The sequence below is a fragment of the Haliotis rubra genome, unplaced genomic scaffold, assembly GCF_003918875.1.
Source record: "Haliotis rubra isolate DU_JTF1 unplaced genomic scaffold, ASM391887v1 Scf1630, whole genome shotgun sequence".
Taxonomy (NCBI): Eukaryota; Metazoa; Mollusca; class Gastropoda; order Lepetellida; family Haliotidae; genus Haliotis; species Haliotis rubra.
The window spans coordinates 27627-55527 of record NW_025765593.1 but is presented as its reverse complement, the minus strand read 5'-3'; the positions used below and the strand labels follow the sequence as shown (position 1 = coordinate 55527).

The 27901-nt window shown below is 39.7% G+C and overlaps 1 protein-coding gene across 1 annotated transcript; it reads left to right on the top strand.

The window, feature by feature from the left end:
• The first annotated feature begins 124 nt into the window (after window positions 1–124).
• On the top strand, window positions 125–27764 carry LOC124271765. The gene is made up of 23 exons (XM_046706926.1): window positions 125–310; window positions 1487–1582; window positions 16435–16521; window positions 17703–17773; window positions 18097–18267; window positions 18468–18608; window positions 19099–19212; window positions 19617–19868; window positions 20231–20366; window positions 20848–21052; window positions 21152–21298; window positions 21638–21986; window positions 22233–22539; window positions 22807–22933; window positions 23145–23381; window positions 23509–23718; window positions 24170–24444; window positions 25373–25532; window positions 25772–25993; window positions 26136–26280; window positions 26368–26651; window positions 27328–27525; window positions 27630–27764. The coding sequence occupies exons 8-23, from the start codon at window positions 19784–19786 to the stop codon at window positions 27762–27764; spliced, it is 3222 nt and encodes a 1073-aa protein (XP_046562882.1). The 5' UTR covers window positions 125–310; window positions 1487–1582; window positions 16435–16521; window positions 17703–17773; window positions 18097–18267; window positions 18468–18608; window positions 19099–19212; window positions 19617–19783.
• The last annotated feature ends 137 nt before the right edge of the window (window positions 27765–27901 follow it).

The window sequence follows — 27901 nt, the reverse complement described above, 5'->3', positions numbered from 1 at the left end:
ATTCGTTGTCAAATTTAGATTGTAAGATTATTTACTGCGTTGAACATGCGTGTAGTTGACACGGTCGTTGAACACGTACAATTGAATCGGCATACTCATGTTACTGCGTGTCATGCAGTTTCCAACACTTCCTGGTACAGCACACTTGCACAAGTAGCCCCATAGACATTAGACCTGCTTAAAGCAAGGTTATAGTTCCTGTGAATACAACGCTGCCATACATTGGGCACAGAAGACAGATTCGATATTTCTTCTAGTCCCAGATGAAATTTGGATGAATATAAATAGGACGCAATCTGCAGTCGAAAACGTAAGTGCACTTTGTATATGCATTCATATATATTTTCCTATAAATATGAAGATAAATCCACAATTTAGAAGCTGTATCAATATATTATTTCCTATCATGACAAATTATATATTGTAACCTTTCTGGATATAATAACCTTTAAGTGACATTATGATCTTAGCAATACTGAGACACTGGATTTTTAAGAAAGTTGGCGCGGAAAATCTAACAAGTTCCTTTCATAGATGGTACTTGCACATACACAAATTATTTCACTGAAAGTAATGGCCTTCCTGTCAGGTGTCCAGCGTCTTTTCTCCTCGGAAAGCACAATACCAATATTTCAATATTGAATCTATTAAAAATAGTGCTGACTCCACCCGTATTTCTTGATACATCTTAACTCGGCTTTGTTTTAACAAATGTAACATTTTGTGAACAGAAGTTGCATATGTAGTTGGTAATGCGATATAACATTAAGTATTCTAATAACATAATCTTATACCTTTCGCTGTTTGCGATTATAACACATTTTTGTACCCTTAAATTCTCCCTAAAGGCATTCATGGCTGTGAAGTCATCATCTCGTGTGAAACTAATTCTAATGAAGGCTTCTCATGTTATTCAAGTAGTTGTAGGTTGTTGTCAGTTAGTTTGTCTCAAGCATTTAAAATGACATTTCACAAGTAATTTATATTCCAGACGAACGACTGACTGAGTTTTGGTTTTACGCCGCTTTTAGCATATTCCAGCAACATCACGGCGGGGGACACCAGAAATGGGCTTCACACATTGTGCCCATGTGGGGATTCGAACCCGGGTCTTCGGCATGACGAGCCAACGCTTTAACCATTCGGCTACCCCCCCCCCCCCCCCCCCCCTCCGAACGAAGTTGAAGTTGAACTTTTCATGAAGGTTAATGGCTATGAGTAGACTCCAATCTTGTTCTGAAGCAACACTAGCTAAGATATGTTTTGTATTTATCTCAGAATGCATTGGGTCACACTTTCATTAACAGTAGATGACACTAATAAGTTGATTTCTCATCAAATCAACAAAATTAATGATCGTCTCAGTTTTTTAACTGCGCTTAACTACAGTTCAATAAGCAGCTGCCTTTCGGTGTGCGACAGTGTATTTTACTGTTTCTGTCATATGAGGGTAGGAATGCAGTAATACGTTCTTGTTATCCTTCAGTGAACATCGACTCAAAGGAAGTATGATGTCTGTACAATACTTTTTTGTCTGTATACTTGCGACGTGGAATCTCAGCGCAGGATTGCAAGCAAATGGGTGAGAATCATCATCAAAACATATCCATTGGCCTCTGGCATTTATCAAAAGCATTTAAATGTAGTTTTGAAAGACCAAAGACTTTTCTTGACTGTTGCTATCCAAAGTTTTGGTTGTTCTGTGTACATAAACATGTACCTGTTCACAGTGACCTATACTGATGTTTAGGCAGCTGAAATATGGCTTCGCATTATTGACAGTTACGCATAATGTAATTGTTGTCAGAAAGGTTATCTTATTGAGCTGAATGCTACACATGGTAATGGGCTGCATGATCTGGTTTGAAATCATATAAAATCGAGTATTTGAAAAGGTTCCCATGTGCCAAGTTATCTCGGTGTCAGGGGTTTTCGAGGATGTAAGACAAAAACATTTTTTTTAATCTTAATATCATTTAAATTTTGTATTACTAACCTTGAGGGATAAAGGGTATATTCATCCATTTCACGCAAAAATATCAAGTGTTTCCTTAAAAATGATGTACAGACCTATACGGTCGCGCGAAGCGCTTAATAGCGGCTTTGAAAGTACTATTCCGTCAGGGTAATAATGTAACGCCAGAAAGCAGAATCGTGTTGGATTCAAGGCGCACAAATTAGCATTATTATTATGTTATACAGATTAAAGATAGTATGCAGCAGAGAGGGTTCAGGTGATCCTGGCACAGTCAGGCTGGTAAGGCTCATCATCAGCTCAGGGCCCTTGCCCTTTCTACACGCACCACAGACAGCGAATGGGACTTCTCCCAGGAAACGCTGTCTAGTCGAACCCACCACGAACCTTCCGGAGAATATGTAGACTCCCCAACAGTGCAGCCTTCTGCATTACCCAGAGTGTCAGAAGGGCTGTTGTCCCGGTGGAGAACACGGGCACTCTCCTGATCTGCGCCAAGAGATCAGGAGGTACCAAACCAAGGGCACCGAGAACAATGGGGCGCCTGACGACAGTGTACTTGGGATGCAAGTGAGACATTTCAAAGGCGAGGTCCACATATTTATCATGCTTTTCCTGAATCTTGCCAATCACATTGCTGTCAAAAGGGACAGAAAATTCAAAGATATAAATAAATTCATTGGCCTTATCAAAAGGGACAAGATCAGGTTTGTTGGCAGGAATTCTTCTAAGGCTGTATCTGGGCCTATTCCACATACGTTTAAAAGCATCATTTTCCATTTTCCACGCCCTGGACATGTTCAGGGTCGTATCATGGATGGACCTCGGAGTCAAAGCCACAGGCATGCCGGAGACAGTAGTAAAAGCAACGAGCCATGCCATCATGTCTTTTAGGATATGCTGTTTGTGCCAAGGAAGGGCATCCACTGACAAGGTGTTGGACAGTCTCTGTAAATTCATTGCATAATAGACATTTCATGGAAATATTTTCTTTTAGAATCACATTTAGGCGATTGCGAGTGGGAAGTGACTCGTCCTGAGGAGCAAAAAGGAAGCGCTCAGTTTCACATTTGAGACCAGCCGACTTCATCCAGGGGAAGGAGTCGGTTGGAATGCTATTCTGTTCCACCCACTGCATGTACACACAATGCAATGGCTTCTCAGAAAGCTTCTCCACAAATGACCGACTCTGGGCAAACTTGGTGAAGGACTTCACCTGGTTTACTCCAATCGCTGTACCGTCCAGCAGTACATTGCCATCAACAAAATCAACCTCAAATTCAGATTCTGTCCAACAACCTTGGCACACTTAAAATAGCTGTGGAATTCCTTGCTTTCATCATGAGTCTTGACATGCATCACCAGAGGATCATTCAATAAATAAATATGAGCAAAAGTACACAATAAAATCTATAATGAAGAGCCTCCACATTAATGAGACCCCGACCTCCCGATCTGATTGGCATATATAAAAGATTAAGAGAGGAACGAGGGTGGTGGGTTCTGTTATCAGACATGATCCTTCTGTTCAGGCGGTCATGTCTTGTCCAATCAACCACTCCAAAGGAACAGGAAATGACTGGCACAGCCAAAGTATTGGTGGCTTTGACCTTGTATCGAACATTTAGCTCTGAGCTCCAGATTTTCTTTAAGCGAGATTTATACTCGGCCCGAAGTTTCTCTTTAATCTGGGCATTCTGGAGCTTGTCTCGAACTTGCATTCCAATATAGGTGTAGGCCTGATCTTCCACAAGATGCTCAACATCTCCTCCCCCATGTAACTCGATTGATCCACCATTAACTCATGTCACGTTTGAAATGAAGAGTATTAAATTTGTCGAGTCTAAAAGTCATGCCAATATCATTAGAAAGGACTCGACAAGGAGAATCTTTGGCAAGGAGCTCGATGTCATCCATGTAAAGGAGATGAGTAAGCGGTGTTGGTGATCTGTGTTGAGGAGGTCCGGAATGGTAACCCTCCTCTCTGTTGAGCAGAAAGCTCAAAGGATTTAGAGACAAACAAAAAAGCAAAGGACTGAAGGAGTCCCCCTGGAAAATTCCCCTTCTGATTGGAATAGATTCCGAAGTCTGCACCTGCCCTTGCGAGTACATCTCAAGTTGAGTCGACCAGCAACTCATTAAATACTTGAGTAAATCAAGTAGTCGCTCCGGGAAGTCAATACAATGAAAAGACTTCAGAATCCATTCATGAGGGAAAGAGTCGTATTCTTTCTTGTAGTCAATACAGCACATAGAGAGGTTGCGGTGATATGTTTTAGCCTCTTCCAAAATCATTTTCTGTACAAGAAGTTGATCCTTGCACACCCAACATTCCTTTCTCGCTTCCCTTCTGCTCTCTATAAATTATATCATTGGAAGAACAGTATGATGACACAAGGTTTGTCAGACACCCTGTGAAGATTTTATACTCGGTATTCAAACATGTGATAGGGCGGAAGTTTTCGGGATCAGTCAAGTCTCCTTTTTTGGGAAGGAGAATTATGCGACCATGGAGGAACATCACCTGTGTCCACAAGAGAATTGAAACAGTGAAGTAATGGTGTTTGGACACAGGGGAACAGTTTCCAATACCGGTTTCGAATGCCATCAGGCCCTGGAGCTGTATTAGATTTGGACTTTTTGATAACACTTTTCAGGCAATCTGGTGAGATGTAACAGACAAACGACCTAATTGCTTTCTCATGCATTGAATGGTCATAATCTCGGACCCATGGTGCCTCCGGTTACAGTCGCCGGGTACAGACCACAACTGTTTCCAGAACCTTTCATTGGCATCCATGGGAGGCCGCTTATGCTCACCATCACCGTTCGTTTTATGTAGTCTGTAAAAGTGATTTTCATTATTTCTAAAAAAAATTATTTGTTTGATGAATTTATTTTTCTTTTCTGGTATAATGCTGAAAGTTAGCTGCTGAATGGTATTTGCCGCCCGAACCTATGTCTGTATTGACCATCTAAATAATAAGGACAACGCAGTAAAACATTTTCTTAATGTATAATCACAAATACAAATGTATGTATGAGGAGTTGTTAGATTTTAATTTCATGTTCAGCAAACCCACCGAATATAACACCGCCCATGCTTGTGTCGTCTTACAAAGCCATAAGGTGTATTCAGTATGTTCACAGGCAGAGGTTTAGACTATATTATCACAGGTAGCCAGACATAACACGCCATAAAAGTAAGGATCAGTCAGCGGCGACTGACATTACCTTAATGTAGGGTAACATGACAATATCGCACATCGTAGACAAACTCATTCTCATTGTAAATGACGGTTCTAGTAAAAGAACATTACAGTTAATTCATTTGCACTTACCTGTTTGTGAACATTTATAAAGATATTGGACCTATAACGAGCAGACAATATGACTGATATATTTTGTTATCCGATAAGAAATATATTGGTTTCAGTATCAGCGTCTCATCAAAGTACACCAATGACTGTGTTTCTAGAAATAACAAATTCTCGAGCTAAATTGCCTCGAAAACAGATGTCGCCAGAAATTTGATGATTAGTATTTTTATTTGAATTACAAAACCCCGTAGTTATACGTCATCTGACTTCTCAATTTGTTTACTTGTGGTTAGGCTTTGGCAATATCACGTTTTGAAAATTGCCCAGGGGGTGATCAGTGTGTAGTGGTGTGGGGTGAGGTTGTAACAAGTCATAATGCAGACACCAATAGTTAATTCAAAAGATGTCCAAAAGTAATGAGTGGCATCGTTAGATACACACAGTATCTTATATTCGGATTCAAACTAAATATTTTGTCCATCACAAGGGATCGATATTTCACAGTTTCATCGTTAAAGTCCTCATTTAATTCTTGTTTTATAAAGAAACCTGATTTGCTTAATAAATTCTGATTATGTACTGTAATTAATGTGTTCTTTTTAAATTCAGTCGAATGAATACGTTAGTATGGTTGTTAGTGGCTGTACCGTCGGAGGGGGTTGAAGTAGCGTAAAATATTTGTCCTTCGAAGAGGGTACTTAAGACCACATCATTCAATGTATGTTGCTCATAGTCGTTATACTGTCCTTCGCTGACAGGTTTTTATAAATGTATAAATATATTTATTCTTAGTACATAACTTTTTGTCGTCACGATATGGCTGAAATATTGGCGATGTGACGTAAAATTTCAACTCATTCACTCACTCATTCAAACTAAATATAACAGTGATAAAACAACAATCTAATGCATATTCGAATATGAGAACAATGCGAAAAACGTTTCCATCAAAACTGAATTTTGTTGCAGTTAAAAACCAACAAACCACGACAGAAAAAAACTGCACACGCGTGAAGTAAGTGCATGGACATTTGGATAGATAATGATGAAACAAGTTCAGTATACAGACAGCATGTGTATTTAACAATAAATATAGTGGGGTTTTTTTTTTGCCGTTGAAGAGGATTGCATTCGGGATTTGTTCCCAATTACGGGCACGTAACGGCATCACAATATAGAGGATGTCCAATATTAATGTAAACATAAAATATTTCTCGAACCTGCTAAAACAATATCACCATCGGTTATGGAAACACTGTTCTGTTTAGACATTAGTACATTGTGAAAATTCCACACAGGTAGTACGGCACCCACATTTTACATGAAATGCATATATGTGAATGTCAGAGAGTTTGAAGTAAAGTATAGTAGAGTCGGGTAAGGTGCACGTGAGGTCGTGAGGGAAACCAATCATAAAGCCATACTCAGCAAAAGTCTATCTACGATGGGCGATTGATTGAGGTCTGAGTCTCACCTGAATGTTGTTAAGTAACAAGCGACTGTTGATTATTCATAATATGCAATAATTATATAATTGATATATCAGTTCTTAAACTTGGAAAACATATCTGGTGAAAAGGTATAGGCATAGTGTGTTCGTTCGTCAATTAAATTTCCTTCAAATACTAGAAGCTGTGAGCTAACAATCGCACAACATTTGTGATGTTGTGACACGAACGAAAGATTGTACTAGGCCGTACCGGGAGATAGACGGCAGACCAGCGAGTGTGTTGTGTTGTTTAGGCGACAAGGTATGAAGTAAAGATGTTATCTCTCAGAAAGAAAGCTTAACCACTGAGAAGAGTACACGCAAGTACGCGTACAATGCAACAGCAGCATCCTCACCACCATCACCATCACTTGAAGTCCATAGACGTCATTAACATCACCAACATTTGAAATGATACTATAACGTCCGTACCAAATTTCGGTACACTGCGTCTAGCTAACATACTTGGAATCTGAAGATATTTCAAGTACAGCCATGGTCCCTCTAGACACTCGAGTTAAATACACCCCAAAAAGCAAACGCATACGTGTATTTTCACGAAATTAATCTGGTCATTTCAAAGTGAGTTAATGCATGTTATTCTTGATCAGTTGCAGCCAGATTTCACAGTTTGAGACATCAAATGGCTGTTAGCATGTATAGCTTATATCAGGTTCAATAAGGGATGGCGTCCTTTCCTAGTTGGCCGTTGTCTTCAATATCTGTTATGTCCACCATGAACCCCCAAAACCAATTTTGTAGAATCCAGAATCCACCACTAGACCCGTCGTCACAGCGCAGAGCCAAAATAGGGTCCTCTGTTTCGAAGTCCATCTTTACGTAAACAATTCCAAATAGTTTGCACCGACACTCTCCTCAAACCAGGCACTGCACTTCCAGTTGCAGTTGCTGTGACAGTTCCGCAAATAAAGTCCAAGAATGTATCCCTCCAACCACTTTTTCTCTATGACATTTTTATGCAAGTTGACACATTCAACCGTAAAGGTACATTCTACCATGACTTGGATTGTGATTGCTTCACTAAAGTCATTCAGATGTACATAATCACGTTATATAGGTCTCTGATTTTCAGTGCGCAATTTTACATGCTTTACGGTAATGCACATTTTTCGTTTGCCCACCAACATGGCCGAGGTAAAACAAACAACCGATACATCGATGGATTACGGCGATTTTGCAGTTGGATATTTTGCATCTGTAATTGAAGATGGATTTAGCGACGTTGAGCTCAACTCATTATTGGCGCAAATCATAGAAACAGGTGATTATATACACAAATTTCTTCACAAGCATAGAAAGCAAACTCAGTCGAACTCCAAGAGATCGTCTGCTTTCCGAAAAAAGTCTACAAGCAAAAATGTGATTAATTATCCAGTGTTATGCCAAAACAGATCGAGTTATTTAGCGGATAAACATACTGTGTTGGAAAATCAGATGTATATAACGAAATTATAATAGTGCTGAATTTGATTTAAAACCGTACGGGTAACGTAGCAAATCCATGGAAAGAAAGTGTACAAGTCACGTGATAGTCAAGGGGTCAAATAATCAAGTAGACTATTACTTTGTCGACATATAGTCAAATGCAATAATAAAGTGCCGAACGTGCGCGTGTGACCTTAGAGATCATAACTGAACAGTTCTCGAAATACCTAGGGATTTGACACTTTTAACCCTACATATGACAAAAATCAAACAATAATATTCTCCTAACAGAGACTATGATTGGAAATAGCTTTGTCTACCTCAACGTACCTTTCTGCCATGTTTATGACCAATACAAATCCACGGAAAGAAAGAAAGATCCGTAGTGCTGAAGCACAACAACATGATCACGTGTGTACAAGTCACGTGGTAGTCAAGGGGTCATTGTTTGTAAACAGATACACGTGTGAATGAAAACATTTACAAGATCTCTAGAGGGCGGTTGCATTTCCTTGAATAAAAGCGGTCTATATCACTAAATCTTAGATAGAGAAAAACAAAAACAAAAAACAAAAACAACTATGTTTACAGTGTGAAACATTTTAAAGCGTTTTTGAAAATTTATGAATTTTCAAAAGTAAAACCCCTCTCAAGTTTTGGAATGGATCAACATACTGACTTATTTCCTGCCGTAATGATTGTTGATAACTGTCACAGCACAGTTAGTGATTTGACAAGTGGATGATGCACATGGCTTTATACTCTGTGCCAAGTTGACCTGATTCCTCGAATTTGAACTGACAGTTAGGGCCAAGTGTGTGGAATTACCCGAATTTACCCTGCTGACTTGGGGAATATTTTCGCTTTTGATCGGAGGAAGAATCGGTGTTGTACGAATTTAGACTTTGCTGGTTCTTGTGTCCTGTCAACTTTACGATCTCGAGCGACTCTACACCAGCATGTGACAAAAGAGTTGCCTTTGTGGCACGCTCACAGTGATTTGCGTAAATCACACTCAAGCCGTCATTTACTGACAATTCTTTCAATTCTTTTTATTCTGATTCAACCACCATCGGTGGTACAAGAGAAGACAGTACATACAAATTATGCATACTAAAACAAGGTGGAGGTTATTTTTGGTTATATTCGGTGAAGTTTCTTTATTGTTGAGTTGATAGATATAAATCTGGAAAGCTTTTTAAAGACTGACAAGTTTTTAGAGGTAAATAATGATTGAAAGGTACACAAATTTGGAAACGTATTGAATTTATGGGGAATATAAAGGTCTCGTTCGACAGCAAATGGGCAAATACCTTACATCTAAAAATATAGTGAAATTCATCAGCAATCGCTGGGCTTTTACAAAGTTGGCAAGTTCGGAGTTCTCTTGGTGTATTAGTCCAGTTTCCAGTTTCAACTTGGAGATTGTGATTACAAGATCTGAATCGCAGGATTTGGATAGAAACAGAGCTGGGTAATAAAAGGTATTTTGCGAAAGATGGATAATTTTTCAGGTATTGGTAATAAGACGCTTTTGGGCTGCTACGAACACTAAATTGCAATTTTTGGAAAAATTGATCTTTCAATATTCTCTCGACCTGCATAATAAGCGCTAACACATAAAGGATTCTGAATACATAGCATAAACCACAGTTATTAAGAATCTTCTGTACATAGTTTAACCAACTGGAATTTACGTTATCAGTTTTACAGAGTATGTATACGAGTTTGGACATTTTTACAGGAAGAGTTACTAGTTCTAGCTTGTGCCAATAACTAATCATTCTTTTGCAAATTACAATATCCAGAGGCATTCGACCAAGTTCTCCATATAACATAAAACTTGGAGTGGAGTGTTTAAGTCCAGTTGCCAATTTCAGAAACTCTAGATGAACCTTTTTTGGTAGCAGCTAAATTTTCGTATCGCCACACTTCACACCCATAAAGTAGTATTGGTAAAATCATCACATCAAATGCTTTCAATAGACAGTCAAGGGGTAAAAAACATAGCCTTAGTTGCACTGTTTAATAGTTGTTTTATAGCGTTGTTCATTTTCCTGTTTCTATAAAAGTTGATACCAAGATAGGTATAAGAATCAACTTGTTCTATTTCATGATTACCAAGAGCAAAAGAGTATTTAGATTTAGATGCGAGACCACCGCCAAATATGACGACCTTAGTTTTTGAGACGTTAACGTTAAGCTTCCATTGTTGACAATAACTTGCTAAGTTATCTAAAGTATTTTGTAAAAGAACTGCGTTGTTACTCATTAGTACAGTGTCGTCATTATATAGCAATAACAGAAACTTAATACATAGGTCTATATAATTATCTAATTTAAGGTTGATGGTTATACTCTCTCGGAACCATGAGATAGTAGGAATTTTACAGGAGTGGTGACAAGTTTTCTCCTTGTCTTACTCCAGAGTTACTGAAGAAATAGTCCGAGTAGGATTTACTAATGTTAACACATGATTTAATATTATTATACATGATCTGTTCGAGTTTTTCAATACATTTTCCATTTATAATATACCTTAACATATTTTTGCCATAGCCAAATTCTCCATACATTGTCAAAGGATTTTGTAAAGTCAATAAATGCACATAAAAGTCTTTTCTTAGACTTCTTAAGTGTATGTGTAAGATTGTGAAGAGAAAACAAATTATCTACTGTTGAAAACTGTTTTCTGAATCCTGCTTGAGTAGATGAATGGACTAAATTTGACCCCAGGAAAGTCTGTAACCTCTTATTAAGCACACTCGTTAACAACTTACCAAAACAACTGAGCATAGTTATTGGTCTGTAAGAGTTAGGGTCTTTTTCATCTCCTTTTTTCTTGTACAACGGCTTAATGACACCAGTTAACCAAGATTCCGGGAAACAGCCTGATGTCAGGACGAGGTTAAAAAACGAAACATAAAATGGACCTAATAAGTCAAACTTGTCAATCAGATACTCGTTCTCGATGTTATCAATGCCTGGCTATTTATTAAGTTTCAATTATTCACAGCATGTCTGACCTCTTCAATAGTAATAATAGCATCAAGCATCGAACTATCATAGTTGTGTTCAATATCATCAGATTGGACTGTGTTACAGGGTTGAGTGGGAATATTAGGATCATTAAGATCTTTGAAAAGGTTATAAAAGTCTTCAACAGGGGGATATATGCTTGCATTATCATTACAATGTTTCGGTTTGACTATCTTCCAATATTCCTTTGGTGAATAAATCTGATCGTTTCTCAGTTTAGACGAGATATTGGTTCTATGTTTCTTAAGTTGTGTGTTCAGAAACTTTTTATACTCGTATGAATGGAATTTATAATAAAAACCTGTCAAAGGTGATTTATATATGTTTTTTTTTCTTTCCCTAGTCTAGTATTTTCTATATGTCTTGCATTTACTGTTAAACCAAGGTTTGTTTTTCTTTGGAATAGGTGTAGCCTGATTATAACCTACATGCTGTTGTTTAACCCCAAACGCCTCACGAGCCGCAGTGCAAAGCACCTGCATGACCTCATTAGCTATGGAGTTGACTTCTTCAACCAGGTCACCATGACCCTGTAAAACCAAATCAACCTTAATCGACAGTTTATCAAAAGTTTCTAAGTCGATGGAAGAAAGAATATCTTAAAATTAATCAGGAATGAAACACTTACTATATATATTGTTTTTACATGTGTATCATAATTGTTGTTAACATTAATAAATTTATCATTAGATTCAAGAGTAATATTTTCTTTTAGTGAAAACATAAGTGGGGAGTGAACATCAGAGTAAAGGGGTGAGAAATCAACAATATCAAATGAGTTAAATAAAGATATAGCCTTGGATGAAGCAACAACATTATCTTTGACACTTTTGTCTTTACATGTAGCCTTGCCTATACCCTCATCACAACCAATACGCCTATTACATATAAATAAATCCATTTCAATGTAAAACTCTAGTAGTTTCTTGCCATGCTTGTAGCTCTTTGACGTGGTAAATGTAAGCCATCTAAAACAAGTTCTGGGTCTTAATCTACGTTTTCATCAAGGCATGTTTCTTTTGATAGGAATTCATCAATATTATGGTTCTCTAATGCGTCTGACGTTTTGGCGTTAAAGTCTCCCAGAAGTATTAAATATTCTGAATACGTGAAAGCATCTAGTATAGACTTTTCTATATTATCAAACATATTATCATGTAAAAATCTTGAGCCTTCAGGTGGTATATAAGTGACGCCTACAACAAGATCCTGTTCTACACTAAATAACTCTTTGGACATTTGGAACCAAAGAACGTCATCAACTTCGAGATCTAGTAATGATATATATAAAGTATACACATCACGTACTGCTAAGGTTAGTCCACCTGAGCGTTGCCACGTACAGCTTCTGTGTTTACAATAAACCTCGTAACCATCAATCTTAATGCCGTCTAAACTATCTGCTTTGGTCTCTTGAAAACATAATATGTCCCTATTGGAAATCAAGCCTAAACATTTGGGGTAGTCTAGTCGCTTTCTCAAGCCTTTCTTAGGTGCATTCAAATGCTGGAAATCACAATGTCTGTGTATAGTTTTATCATAATTATTTGTTACAGTTTCACTTTCATTTGATATATTTTGTTCACTGTAACTTGTGCTACAGACGCTAATATTGTTTGTAGGTTCTGGTTGATGGCATGCATCCGCTAGGGCTCTGCGTCGAGATGTCTCTTGCCCACTCACGTGTCCCTAGCGTTGCTGTGATTGATGAGCGAGAGTGCTCTTCGGTAGTTGAGGCGCACGATAGGGGGTTGGGACAGGCGGCGTTTGAAGTTGATTGGTTATGTACAACTTATCCACGACAATAGAAGCGCGTTTACCTTCGTTTCGTGCAGGTCGATATAACGGCATCAACACTTCATATCTGTAATCAGACTTCTCAGGCGGAAATTGTTCAACTACTCTGTAAGGTTTTCCCTTAAGCTCTCTGGCTGACCGTTTAACAGCATCACGTTCTTTTGTAACTATATATTTAGCAATGATGGATCGACGCCTCACTGAGTCGTTGGGATGTCGTGGCGTACGTCGTTGTCCGATTTGATGCACCCGTTTGAATTGTAGATTTTCTGAATCCAATTACAGCTCTTGCTCAATGAAGTCCCTGAGTACTTGTTCGGTATCCCCAATTTCGCTGACGCTGTTAGTTGCAAGAGCTGACGTTGTTTCGAGGATGTTTGTGAAGATGAGGTTGTCGCGCATGGAACGACATCTCCGCTCAACCAAGGATTCTCTCAAGCTAACATTTTCAGCTTTGAGCTCATCAATTGTTTGAAGTTTCTCTTTCACTGATCTTACGTCACGCTCAGTTTTGGAGAAACGTACAGACCAATCTTCCATAGATTTATTTACAAAAGTAGCACTCTCTTCTAGGGCACTTACCTTTGGTCGTAGCTCACCTAGGTCTATCACTTTCAACTCAAGGCCAGACACGCTTGTTTTAATGTTATGAATCTCAGTTTCCATTACATCAAGTTTTTGTAGTTTATTTTCTATGCTGGTAAGCTTATCAAGGATGTCAAGACTTCTGTCAGGAGTGTTAACAAATGGTTCATTAGGTATATATGGGAGACCCACCTGTTGATACCCACCGCCCACCGGCGTGGGGAACACAAGTTGCTGGGGCTGAAATGGCGTGCCTTGTGTTGATTGCTGGCTCATCGGAGTTGATGCTACTTGTTACTGTGACTGATGAGTTGAGTTGCCGTAGGGACCGGCAACTATATCCAGAGCTTCACGTAACATTGCTCTGGCGTGCGATGTGTTCGTCTGTGGGGTCGCCATTTTTGTTGATGTGGAAGGTATAGATTCGCGAAAATCCGACAAACACTCTTGTAAATTTTTCTTTTATTGTTCTTCTTCTTAGTTACTGTTTTGTTCATATCATACTCACTCCAGCAAGCATCAGCGTTAGGCTCAGTATCCTTGGAGGCAAAAATCCAGGTAAAATTGATGAAGATCGGGAGAGACTCGTAAGTGCGTGTACTCGCCTCGTGTGGCCTTCGCCTTCTTCCTATACTGATATTGAAACCGACAACATGGGTCTTCAATACATGACGATGACACACTCTGAGGCTACAAAAAATCATCCAGCGGGGGTTCATTATAAGGGGCAGGGTGAACCTCGTATCTTCGCGAGCGGTTCGTCTTCGTGTACAAGTCGAAATTTAATCCACAAACTCATGCATTTTTTTCAGCAAGCTCGGAAAACTGTAACTGATTCTGACACCACGTGGTACACTCTCAAACCGTTAGGCCACAACTCTCTTTCGTCAATGATGAAAAAGATTGTCAGTAAATAGCGGCTTGAGTGAGATTTTCGCAAATCACCGTGTACGTGCCACAACGGCAACTCTTTTGTCACATGGTGGTGTAGAATTATCCCTTAAAAACTCATTATGTTTTGCGCTGCAAACATAAGGATAGTGTGTTAAACGTGTGAATACAGTTTGAAGTACTGAGACTGTTGTTTGTTATCCCCCGCAACGCGTTTTGCGGGCGGTATTAAAATGGACTCCGTCCGTGCGTGCGTGCGTGCGTCCGTCCGTCCGTCCGTGCACATTTGTCTTTTCCGGAGCAGAACTCTAAAACCGTTCACTTTTTCTTCACCAAACTTGGCACATAGATAGATCTGGTGGTGTACTGGTGCCTTTTGGTAGTTTTGGAATTCTGAATAAAATATTTTTGGCGTTTCCGTGGCAACAAGTTCGACTTAGCCTGAAATTAGTGGTAGTGCTCTTTTCCGGAGCAGAACTCTTAAACCGTTCACTATTTCTTCACCAAACTTGGCACATAGATAGATCTGGTGGTGTACTGGTGCCTTTTGGTAGTTTTGGAATTCTGAATAAAATATTTTTGGCGTTTCCATGGCAACAAGTTTGACTAAAACAGAAATTAGTGGTAGTGCACTTTTCCGGAGCAGAACTCTAAAACCGTTCAATGTTTCTTCACCAAACTTGGCACATACAGAGATCTGGTGCTGAACTGGTGCCTGCTGGTAGTTTTGGATTTCTGAATAACATATATTTAGCATTTCCATGGCAACAAGTTTGACATAGACTGAAATTGGTGATAGTGCTCCTTTCTGGAGCAGAACATTCAAAACCTTTCAATACTCTCCTTCCACTTTTCTATATACACACCTAAATATTTGACATAATCATAACTCGTAGACATAATCATGAAGAGTATTTTGCCATTGCGGGGGATATTGATGACTTTGTCTTCTTTTTTAAATTTATTTTGGCAAAGTTGTGACTGCTCAGAATGTTGGAAGAGGCCGTCACCCCTTCTGTAGGGCTGTACCAAAGAATGTCTGCACCTCTTTCAGGTGTTCCCAGCGCGAACTGGTTGAATCGATTAACGTTGCGACGGTAAATAGTTCGTTTTAAAATTGCAATCAAATTTGGAGCTATTATAATTTCGTTACATACCTCTGATTTACCAACACAGTATGTTTATCTCACAATTAAAGTTTCCGATGATGCGTTTTTGCGCTGTGCATTCGTTCCATGTACAGAAACCAACATTATAATTGCGAACTTATAACAATCAAACACTATTCTGAAAAATAATTGAAATTTCATTCATCAATATCACCTATGCGCGTCTATTGTGGGAGAATATACATTAAATGACAGGCAAACAAGCTTTGAATATTTTAATGATCTTGTGCAAACTTAATTACAAATGCTTGACCAAATTTAAATTTGACAAGGTAAAAAACGAAATGCGAAATCGAACCCTCAAACGACAAATATCCTAGATTATCCTTATATTAAATTGGGTTTTCGGTTTCGCAATTTCAGCGATGCGACAGGCTCCGTTTCTGCCTCCTTCCAAATTACAGGACTTTTCGGTCTGCTCAACCATTGGATTATTGGGTGTTATATTTGCGGTCTTGTCATCTATTGTTACAGCTGCAAATTCACCTGAGCGTAGTGATTAATATGCACTGGGATAAACTAATAGGTGAATATCTTACAACATACCACAAAACACTATACTGCGTGACAACATTAAACATGTATGTCACTGAGCGACTGGACATATTAACCCTTCAGAATGATTTTGCGGCAAAAGGAATTACAGACAAGAAACCTTTTAAACCTTTTCATCAATGTTAATTCAAGATAACACATGTACACGCTCACTCACTTTCCTTTCAGTGTAAATGTACTGACGATTACAACTTATTGGCAACAGAAGTACACAACGGAGTGTGGTTGGTGGGGCAGTCGATGCGGGAGATCCAGGTAAAATCGCCATTTCTTAAAACGAATGGTTATGATTCATAATATCTCTCCTGGATAGATAAATGACGGTATCTTTCTGATCTGACAAGTTCTCTATGTTAATGGCTTTTGAACCAATATCACGTATGGAACATTGGGACATTGTAGCCATGTTGCATTGTCGCGTTGTCGCCCTTATAAAAATAAGACAATAAAAAAATGTCACCTTCAAAACCCCATATTTATTCTGGTCATTCTCAGCCTTCAGGAGAGTAAACTGCTGCTTGATATCGGAAGAATGCCTTCAACAATTGATTCGAACCAATGATTATAGATTTCTCTGCACAGCGAATTGCCCCGCGAAAATATGACAGGGCCTCTATGCTCCGTCATAGATTTGAGAAGTTATCGGAAACCGGAATGAAAACCGGAAAAAAATGCAAAAAAATCACGTTTGATTGGCTACATTAAACACAGACATTAACAACATATGAAATATTTTCCAAGGCAAAGATGAAAGATTTGTATTAAGTTCCAGAAAAGCAGCCATATTGACAATTACTATTTCGGTTTTGAAACCATTGGAAACCAAAAGACCATTGGCGTTTGTAAAAGAGCATAACTATTTCTGCGCATACGTATACTAATTACCTTGCTACACATGCACACCGCTAATCGAAAACAACGCGACAATGCCACATATTCCTTATGGCGCCTTGTCGCGCATTTCATACTATTTTACACATCTCAGATGGGGCGGCAATGTGTCATATTTTGACCTTGAAAACTGTAGAGCATGTGTCGCTTTGTCGCCCTTTGGTTGAATACAAAAATATAATTCAAATCACTACAATGCAGCATAGCGACAATGCGACACATTGCCAAAATGTCGTATTGTCGCACTTTGGTCAATTTTGACACTTTTTGCATGTTTTTGTAAGAGCGACAACACGACAACGTCCCTTCTAGGACTCCATATTCTGTTATATTCTGACCACATTTTCTGGTGGTCAGTGCATCCCAGCTGACATCTATGACAAACTGAAATTCTCTGACAGATTTGAAATGACCAGATCATAGTTGAGGCAGGTACAACGTCAGAATATTAAAAGAAATGATATTACCACTGTTACGAAGTTGTACATTCATATGTCGACAATACCATACATGTAGGTAAAGAGAACACGTTTTTGTTCCACCAGGCAGAAGTCACACACTACTTACAGATGCGAATCAGGGTACAGATCAACAGATAACATAGGCTGTCCACATCGTAAGTGAATTGCGCTACTTGGATAGACGAGCGTCTGGCCTTTCTACAATTGTTATCATCATGATCTGATGATCTGTATACCTTGGTAAGATAAGGCCATGCGACGTATTTTGAATAAATTTACAGGATGTCGACTGTCTCTCACAGACATTTGTGCTGAGACTTAGTAATGGTATACGCGCGAGTAGCCTGCTTTCGTTCTGTTTCTTGCGACCCCAGCTAAACACATATTACCACACAAGATACTTCAGGATTCTTATGATTTTACATAAAATATGTTCAACCACATATACCGTAACGAGGAAAATGATTACATATTACAGCTGTATGTGACAATGAGATCAACCCCGCTGCTTGCAACATGAACTACCCGACATCTCACATCGTCTACAGTAACGGCAGGACACAGTACAAGAGTGGGGGCAGCTGTACTGCCCCCGGGATCTGTGCCAACTGTAATGAAGGCTTTTACCCCAGCAGAGAACGATGCAGAAGTAAGTGTACATTGGTTAAGTCGGTTCATTCATATTGGGGACGCGGATGGTCAAGTCGACTCATGCGCAGCGCACGCACACTGAACATTATCCTGTCAGCACCATACTCATGATAAAGGCTATTGTGACCACAAAGGTTTCTGGCATATATTTGCTACAAGCTCAAATTTCTTGATAAGGTCCTGTGTTCCCTTTCACAGTGTGCAGTGCCATCAGTAACTGTGACCTGGAGACATGCACCAGCAGCAGCAACGAGGTGTGTAGTCGCTGTGAGGGGGTCGTGCATGACCAGGCAGGAAGCAGGGCATATGTGGCGTCTTCGAGTCGGATATCATGCATACGTGAGTTGCCATCGATGAATAACGACTCAACATTATGTCCACCAGTTACAAATATACCTGTTGGTAGGTTCCTACTACTATTTTGTTCGCCTTTATCGAGCTTTGAATAAAAACACGCGCAAACTACAAGAATCCAGACTCTGAAAATGTTACATAATAATTTATGATCATAAATGTTACGAATCCTACAATAACCTTAGTTTTTCTATTCATTCATTCTATTCAGTCTTTAACTACTAAAATTGGTTTTATTGTTGCATCTATCAGTATCGTACCCTTTGATTCTATCTTTGGATCTGTCAAATATTACAAAATCATTTCCAATCAACTTTAGTCAGGAAGTGGACATTGGTCTTGCGTATATTGTTTCTTCTTACAACAGATCATGCAGAAGTTAGAATATGCCTTGCCGTCGCCCCACCGCACACAACAGATTTAGATACTTAACCGGTCATGTTGTAAACTTTAGATCCCCCATTTGTGTCAACAGAGGCGTGATCGTGGCGGAGTGACAGCACCCGGTGTTATCCCGGGACCTGCAGGAACGAGTACGCCAGTAACTGTGCCTGCTCCAGCGGCTTCACAGGGAAACATTGTCAGACAAGTAAGTTGACGCTTCCTGGGATTACAAACAACACGCAGATAGCAAACAACAAACACTTCCTTTTCGTTTGCAAAGTGTGAATATCAGTTGCTGCCAGAGGCGCAAAACATGTTTACCCTTTTTCCCGAAGACCTTGTTAATTTTCGGTGATTCATTCATTATATACTTTTCAGCGCTATTTTGCTTCTGGAGTCTTTGAATCTGTTTCCATGGATGAGCGACACTGTTCTTTTACTGGCATTGATTTTTCATAAGTAGTTCATATGACTGCACATCTACCCTTAGCGAAAGGACGCCGTATGAGTATAAACTTAAGTCCTGGATATATCAACGAAATTGTAAATCTTTTGCACTGTCGCTTATCGTATTTGTTCGCATATTTGTACATTACAAGTATGTCACAGTAACAACGAAGCCCACAATAAACTTCAACCTCCTGAGACTGACCGCCAGCAACGGCGACACGACAGAGGCACCTCCCAACATCAACAGTGGTCCATCTCAGTCTACCAGCTGGTCAAACATCAACTCTCCATCCAGACTGTACTACAGGTTTACGGCAGAATACAAAATGGTACCTCCATCCAGACATGCCTTCATTGAAGACTTCGGTGTTGGAATTGTCAGTGGTTCTGCTACATTCAAACTAAAGAGAGGTATGTGAAGTATCAGAATGCAGACTATTACATTTTGCTGCATACATCAAAAGGTGAAACTGATTTTCTAACGAGTTGGGTATAATACTGTTAACTGCATCTAGTTTTACAACGGTATATACTATCCGCTGGTAAAATGTGTATACGGTATGTAAATAAAAGTGACAACACACACCAATAAGAAATCTCCGTTGACAGTTTCGACAATATCATGAGGAGGTGTACTTTCAAACAGTGATAATACCAGGTGGTGGAGAGAAGGTTAGCATGTCCCGAATCACCTAACTGATGAACTCGTGCTTCTTGTTTTATCCTCCCTCTGAAAACGATTATTATTCACCTGACTGTGTTGTTGTACCAAGGTGCAGGTGTTGTCTCCACTAAGGTCTATAAATGTGGAGGAGCCAGCCGAAGCAGCCCGAACACAGACCTGTACACCTGTGAAGGAAACCCATCAGCGGCGTCTGTACTACCTCTACCCTTCCAACATAGAGATGTGTGAGTTCTGGGCAGATGTGTTTTGTAAATGACGATGTACAGCTTGGACTGTGTCTGACACGATGGACGTTTCGATAGTGTTGCGTTTCACTCTGACATTTGACTACACCTAGCTTTTTCATCACAATGTACTTTTGGTTTTCATAATAATCATAACGTATTGTGTGTGTGTGTAAATATTGCTACTAAACTACATTCTGACCAGGGACAACCACAGGTTATCTACAATACAGATACCGTTGTATATTTTGAATAGGTACTTTCATCTTTAAGCTTGGAATCTGAATGTCATAATATAAAAGAAATAAAACAAGAAATGTGAATTAAGACGATACCATCGATACGGTACTGAAGTGGCTACTTTTGTGTACATTTCAAGTTCGTTAATAGAACGTTGGTGAACAACACTGCAACTGTTTCACAATTGATATAATTTTCAATCACAAAGATCCTATAAATATTTTGACATTATTATTTTCAGTATCGAATTCACTTATTCAACAAGTAATGGAGGGTATGTGAAGGTTCGGAACAAGGAGAGTAACACACTAGCGACCTTCTACTACAACAGTGCCACACAGACCCACGTCTATACTGTGGCCATAGACCTGGTGGATCCCTATCACTGTACTGGTACTACTGCCTGTGTTGGCAGCATGCTGACTGTTCCCGATGTTATAAAGACTGTAAGTATATGACCACAGTTATATTTTACACCTGATGGTAATGGTTTACAGGGAGAATGATTCCATTACTTGTTTTACAGGAGAATCCACTTGTTTCAGTCCAAAGTGAACCTCCGCTGGAGTGGCTGGTCAGATGCTGATGCAGGAGTCGACCACTTTGTGAGGGACGTGTATGAACTCCACGCTGTTGGGGATGTACTCAGAGATAAACGTCGTGTTGTCACTACAACGTTGACAAGCTCAACGGTGAGGAATTGTAGTTCCAATATTTAAATCAATTCAAATCATGGGTGATCATTTGCAGTCTCGTGAATATAGTAAGCGCCATGTGAATGCATGCTTCTGGCCGTGTGCGTGTGTGTGTGCGTGTGCGTGTGCATGTGCTCGTGCGTGTGGGTATGTTACCTTCACAAATAATAAGTATTAAAAATAAGTACAACTACTTGACCCAGCTACAAAACACTTGAACTAACACGAACATCGTTCCAAAGACATTAATTTCCTTGAAAGGTGAACTGTGGCGGTGTGCGGTTACTTGTTCAGTTTACACATGTAAAGTATTGTTTACACATGTACATGTTTCAGACGTCCAACAGCTACACACTGGCTACGACGGGCGTGTACTCGGTTGTACTGTCTGCCTATGACAAGGGAGGCAATCACAGAAGTACAAGAAGAATCCTGGTATATGATGGTACTTCAAATGTAACAACACAAGCAAACACATCTCTCCGTGTCACAACAGCAGCATCAGCAACATCAGAGTGGCAAACTACGTCATCATCAGTGACAGTAGACTGGACCAACAGATACATCAACACAGTCCACCGAAACAACAAGTGGCTCCTGGGCGTGGCTTCTCTTGGTAACATCAGTTTGGACTATGATGACAACGAGGGTGACAGAAGTGTGTCTGCCATCAACAATGTTCAAGGTTGGCACAATTTGCAAGCTGGTTTATATAGAACAGACATATGATCTGGAATCTAACGACATAGGCTTCATTTATCACGCGATATTACAACAATTCATCATTGGTGTATACACGCTCATTCAACGAAGCAACTAATAATGGCCATATAGAAGCATTCAATATCGTTTTGTTTCTTAACCTTTCACACTGAAATCCTAAGCATTTCCCCTCTTCTGATAAATGAGTATGGTCATGTATATTCAACAGGTTTAACACGATTCTTGACGTCATACAAATTCGACCACCAAGGAGGATCGTCCATCGCCAGTCCACCAGCTGATAACCTGTTCACCAGTCAAGGTCTGAATCAGTCACAGACCATAACACCCTCACTAGTGGACGGGGACACTGTACGCTTCTGGGTTCGAGCCTATGACATCAAACGCGAATTCCTTGAAGAACGTGTGACAGTCCACATCGACACATCACCCCCCGTCCTAGAGAACCTGTGGCTCACCAGGGGAGACCGACTCAACATCAGTGTTCATAGTGCAGAGGAATTTTCCGAAATGACGCAAGTCTTTTGTTTTCTTATGGTGTTCATTGATAAATAATTATACATGAATATTATTATTGTTAGTTCATTTTTAGATTCCCTTTAACAAACATTTGGAGAATATATCGGGGACATGACCTGTATTTTGCCCTTCGTCCAACTTTACCTAAGTACTACTCAAAACAGTGGACTACCTTGACCACGGTAAAATGTGTGACACAACGGTCTGATGAATGTCTGAGACACTGATGTGATGAATTGTCAAACCGTGTAATACAATTTCAGAATGGAGTGGATTGCATACGATGAGCACAGTGGCTTGGAGACGGTGTCATGGCGTATTGTAGATAAATACAAGGATTTAGATATCGTGCATGGAGTTCAGCACATCACGGCTCAAGGGGAAACAAGTGTAAGTAGTTTTGAGAACACACCTGTGTATGCCATAGTTGTACTTCTTGCGGTAATGGAACATGCGCTTTACTCCATTACTTCTGTTGTTAAGCACACTTTATCACATATTTGACAATGGAGGTTGGTCAGACATCATCAATACGATTAATGACAATTTGTTTCAAAAGCTAAATTGTATTGTTAAAATATCTGGTATGTAAATAACACAGAGTATTGCTGACTGCAAGAACGCCAACACTGATGCCACAAGGGGAGTTAACTGTTACTGCACGCCAGCCAAAGGTTGCTACCATCGTCACTTCCAAGTAAAGCCCATCGTAGTAGACAGTAGTCTCCCACATGGAGGAATATTCAGCAACAAAAGCAGGGGATCACACGACTCTGACTACTATGTAGAGGTCAATGTGACAAACCACGCCAACCTTAAAACAAAGATGGAGTTTAAAGTAAGTGAAACTTTCGCATGATTGATGAAAATCTCTTCTATGCGTTGAATACAAGTATATACGATTTCCTTTTGATCAATATACACATGATCTGTTTCCTAACATGCTGTTCCATGATCTTGTCCAGGTGACAATTGATACAAGCCCCCCTCATCCTGGCGTTGTTCAAGATTGTCAATTGGGGAACCCGGAAGTGGACTACCAGCAGCATCTCCAACTCTGCGGCCACTGGGACGGATTCTTTGACAAAGAGAGCGGAGTCAAATTTTACCAATATAAATTTGGTCCTCACTGTCTCTCAGCAAATGAATTTGGAGTTAATAAATCTTTATTTGAGGTAAATATAGAACGTCAGCGTTAAAGAATACACAGTTTTGACTATCCTTGAAACCAATTCTGTTTCCTGTAAAGGGGAAACTGGCTGTGTGAGTCACATGAATGGATCACTGAAAATCAGTGATGACACCGTGTTCACGGCTAAGCATCTCCTGCCCTACAAGTATCATACTCCATTCACAACATTTGCCTAAAACTGGAAGTATTTTCGCAGTACCCCTGCCATGCAACGACTACCTGAAAACAAACCAGACAATCATGTGATCGATGAATTGGAAAATTTGGTGAATGTAGATAATATGGAAGTACCATGTGTGCGTGCATGGGTGGGGCGTGCATGCGTGCGTGTGTTTCTGTACTGGAGATATGATGAAATGATGTTGTTGTTTTTCTCTTGTGAAAATCACACATATCTGTCTGAATATTTCGGATCATTCACTCATGACATACAGGTCACGGAAACCTATTCCACATCCGCCTCCTGGACAGCGCCCTCTGTCGGCAAGTATCACGTGACAGTGGTGGCCTTCAACCGAGCACTGGAAGCATCTGACCCAGTGTGTTCTGACGGAGTGACTGTAGACACAACACCACCCAGTGTCAGTGAGGTGGCAGTGAGAGACTCCAGGGTGATGGAGGGGCTGGTCAAGTCATCAGATAAAGTTGTGTGGTTCATCGACGCCCACAGGAGACGTACCCTGGTGGTCAATCCAGATGGCAGTTGCAGGTACAACAGTTTAGTGAAAAGTGTATGCGTTTTTTTTTTTGTATTTTGTTTCTTATTCTGTGATACGGGACTGTCCTGTGTGATGGTCGTACTTCCAGTATCATTGAAAGTACTTAATTATGGTCCTCATTTTCACATGATACCACGAACGATGAAATCCGGTTGGATGTTTAGAAGCTTAATTGTAATTTTGCCTGAAGAATTACCAGGAAACATCGTGCTGATACCATTAGGATAACAACTGGATATGTAACAGGTGACTGTTGAACCATATTAAAAAATAGCATTGTGTCTGAATGAATATTTTCTGACATTATTCTGGATTTATGTTCGGGGCTGATGTCATCGGCAATTTACATTGTCTTATTTGGAGGAAGGAACATTGTCGTCTTTCTAATTCTTGAAACGACAATTTATCCTGAATGATTTGCGTTTTGATTTTACATCTGAACTCAAGGCTACGCACATGTTCTTATCAGAGAATCCTACTTTCCCCCGATATGAACGCAATTTATGTTTTATTCACGATGTGAACGTCGACGTCATGATTAGCCGACTTTGGTCTCATGCCCACAACCAGTTCAAGTTTGTCCCATCAAATTCAACATCAAATTCGATGCCACCTATCTGTAATTAAATAGTCATTTGGTAACGATGAGTGAGTGAGTGAATGAAAATTTACACTTTGGCAATGTTTCAGCCATATCGTGACTAATTCAAGTTATTGATCAATACTAATTAAAGGTACATTATAAAACATGTCAACGAAGGACTGGTAATGCTGATAACTGTCAACCTATTTATCGTTAAACAGTGTCCTCATTATAAGCAATCAGTAGCTCACGAACAACATTAATACCATTTCCAATACTCCAGTATAAAGTATACAGTTAGGCATCACACAGATATATCATGTAACTGTCTCCAGTTCCAAGGCCACGCCAGTAGATGACAAGAGACTGTTCCTTTTTCCAATACATCGGTACAACAATGGAAGTGGGATGCAGCTTTACAATCCTGGGTGTGAATCTATACTACCATTGCCTGTCAGCTTCACCGACTTACTCTATGTCTACAGGGAACACCACGTGAGTACCTTATGCAATGAAGATCGCAATGAAGTACCAGCATGCACACCCCTTGTGTATATTTTATTACTCATTATTTGTGCAACTTAACAATGTTTTCTCCTGCTTATCATATCAGTATTTGATTATTTGTGTACAGTAACAACGTTTTTATCCGTATCTCAGTTCAGTTTTTGATCATGTGTCGTCTATTTATAAACTGTACACTGCTTTCAGTAAAGTGTTTGATTGTTTCCCAGCTCTTCGTAAACTGGACTGGCAGTGACTCTGAGAGTGGTATCTATGACTACGAGCTGGGGCTGATGTCAGATCCTTCTGGTGAAACAGCTCCAGATATCCTGCCCTACACATCCACTCATCATCATCCTCAGTATCAGGGCTACCATCCTCGTCTCAGTGAGGGGCAACAGTTCTACATCGCCATCAAGGCCATCAACAAAGCTGGCATCTCAACTGTCAGAGTAAGGGCACACAAGAGAATCATTTATGTTTCATGTTGTATGTTTATGAAGAATATATGCATTAATTTCTTTGGACTGGTGACTCTTTGCGTAAACACAAGTATTTGAACGAAATGACCAGATGTAACTGTTTTCATTAAAGGTTGTTGGACCTGTCACCGTGTATACACGATACCCTGCATTTACTGGATCAGTGACAGTGACGCTGAGACACAACTATTTGATTGCACGTTGGCCAGAGACAGCATTCACAGACACTGGGTATCTAAAATATGAAGCTGCAGTAGGTATGTGCAGTCGTTATCGCTCTAATATCCTTCATCTTATTTCAAATGCCTATGAAACTGCCATTGCCCTTACATTATGTTCGTCAGGAACTAAGGACGGCAAGTCGACAATAATCCCCTTCACGACGCTGCAGTCAGGAGGTGGTTGTACACTGACGTCGCCACCCACGTGTACAGCTGTCGCCCTCACAGACCTCCACTGGGACCTCCATCACAGCCACACCTACTTTGTGTCAGTCAGAGTCACCAACATAGTAGGACTGTCTACACTAGCAGTGTCTGAACCCTACGTCCATGACGTCATGCCGCCGTTACGTGGTGTAGTAGAAGACGTTATTCCAGCTGGAGAAGAATCCTTGTTCACAATACCGGTATGTGTATCTTTAATGTTATTAATCACGTATTCGGCAAACGAACGCGAATGTGTGTTTGAATATCATATCACGAAACAAACAGGTTCACACAGTTTTATGCCAGTGATTTATATAATCTGTAATTTACATGATATGCATGAGTCGATCACGTTAATAATATTTCAAACACAATTCAGCTTTCTTTTTATCGATAGTGGATATTTCTGTCATCACGTATTAAGTCAGTAACTATAGTCTTCGAGACGTATTGTCATAAATGTCGTGATTAGTAGGACACTTCATTGCTTATACAACCTGTTATTGTTTCGTGAGTTTCTGGTAATAAAGATAGTGTTATGCTGACGTGTAAAGAAAGGGATATAGACTTTGAATATTTTGAGATCATTATTTTAGTTCTTGTATCCCATAAGTACAACCCTTGTCATGTTCAACTGGATACATTTTGCTTTTGAATCTTCTGCTATTTATAAAACAAATGTTTTCTTTCCATTATTTTCTGTTTGCATTATTTATATCTACATGTTTGTAGATCATTCATTACCTCATGAACTCGTGTACTACAATATACCCCTATGACTCCTATTAATGTTTGTTTTATATACTCGATAAAAACACTGTCCCTGTAGTATGTGTGATGACCATGGAAGACATAAATATGTCTGTATACTTTCAGCGTACTGATGACACAGACTACCAAATATCAACACGGACATTAACAGCGAGATGGTATGGATTTGATAATGGAATAACTGCCATTACGTACAGGGTTGGAATTGGGTCTCAGCCATTTACAACAGATATCCAGGCGCATGTCTATGTTGGAAGTGCAACCTTACATTCTTTCACTGGTTTGAGCCTGCATTGGAAAACGGTTGGTAAACAGATGTTGATTGAAACACTTGCAAACTATGAATTTGTTCTCTTGTTTACAGGATTGTATATGCACAATGAAGTGGCGCCTCTGCCTAATTTCAGAAGTATTTTGTGACTGTCGTTGCTGCTACCGATGGCGGCGGAGATGTGATGGTGTCCTCTGACGGTGTGACGATCATCAGGCCCAATGTTGACATCACAGATGCCATTGTCAGAGATGGCCTAGGGATGCAGTGATTCTGGTATTTGTTGTAGTTGTCATGGATGACGAAAATTGCATTAAAATGCTGCATATACTTTATGATTATAATGATTCGGAAATATATGATTTCAGATTTTGCAACTCAAATGTTTTAACCTTAACCGTATGATAA

Coding starts and splice junctions, on each gene's coding strand:
- LOC124271765 (XM_046706926.1), top strand. CDS start 19,784: ATGGTACCTCCATCCAGACATGCCTTCATTGAAGACTTCGGTGTTGGA. Junction 22,540..22,806: donor GAGGAATTTTCCGAAATGAC/GCAAGTCTTTTG, acceptor ATACAATTTCAG/AATGGAGTGGATTGCATACG. Junction 24,445..25,372: donor AATCCAGATGGCAGTTGCAG/GTACAACAGTTT, acceptor AACTGTCTCCAG/TTCCAAGGCCACGCCAGTAG.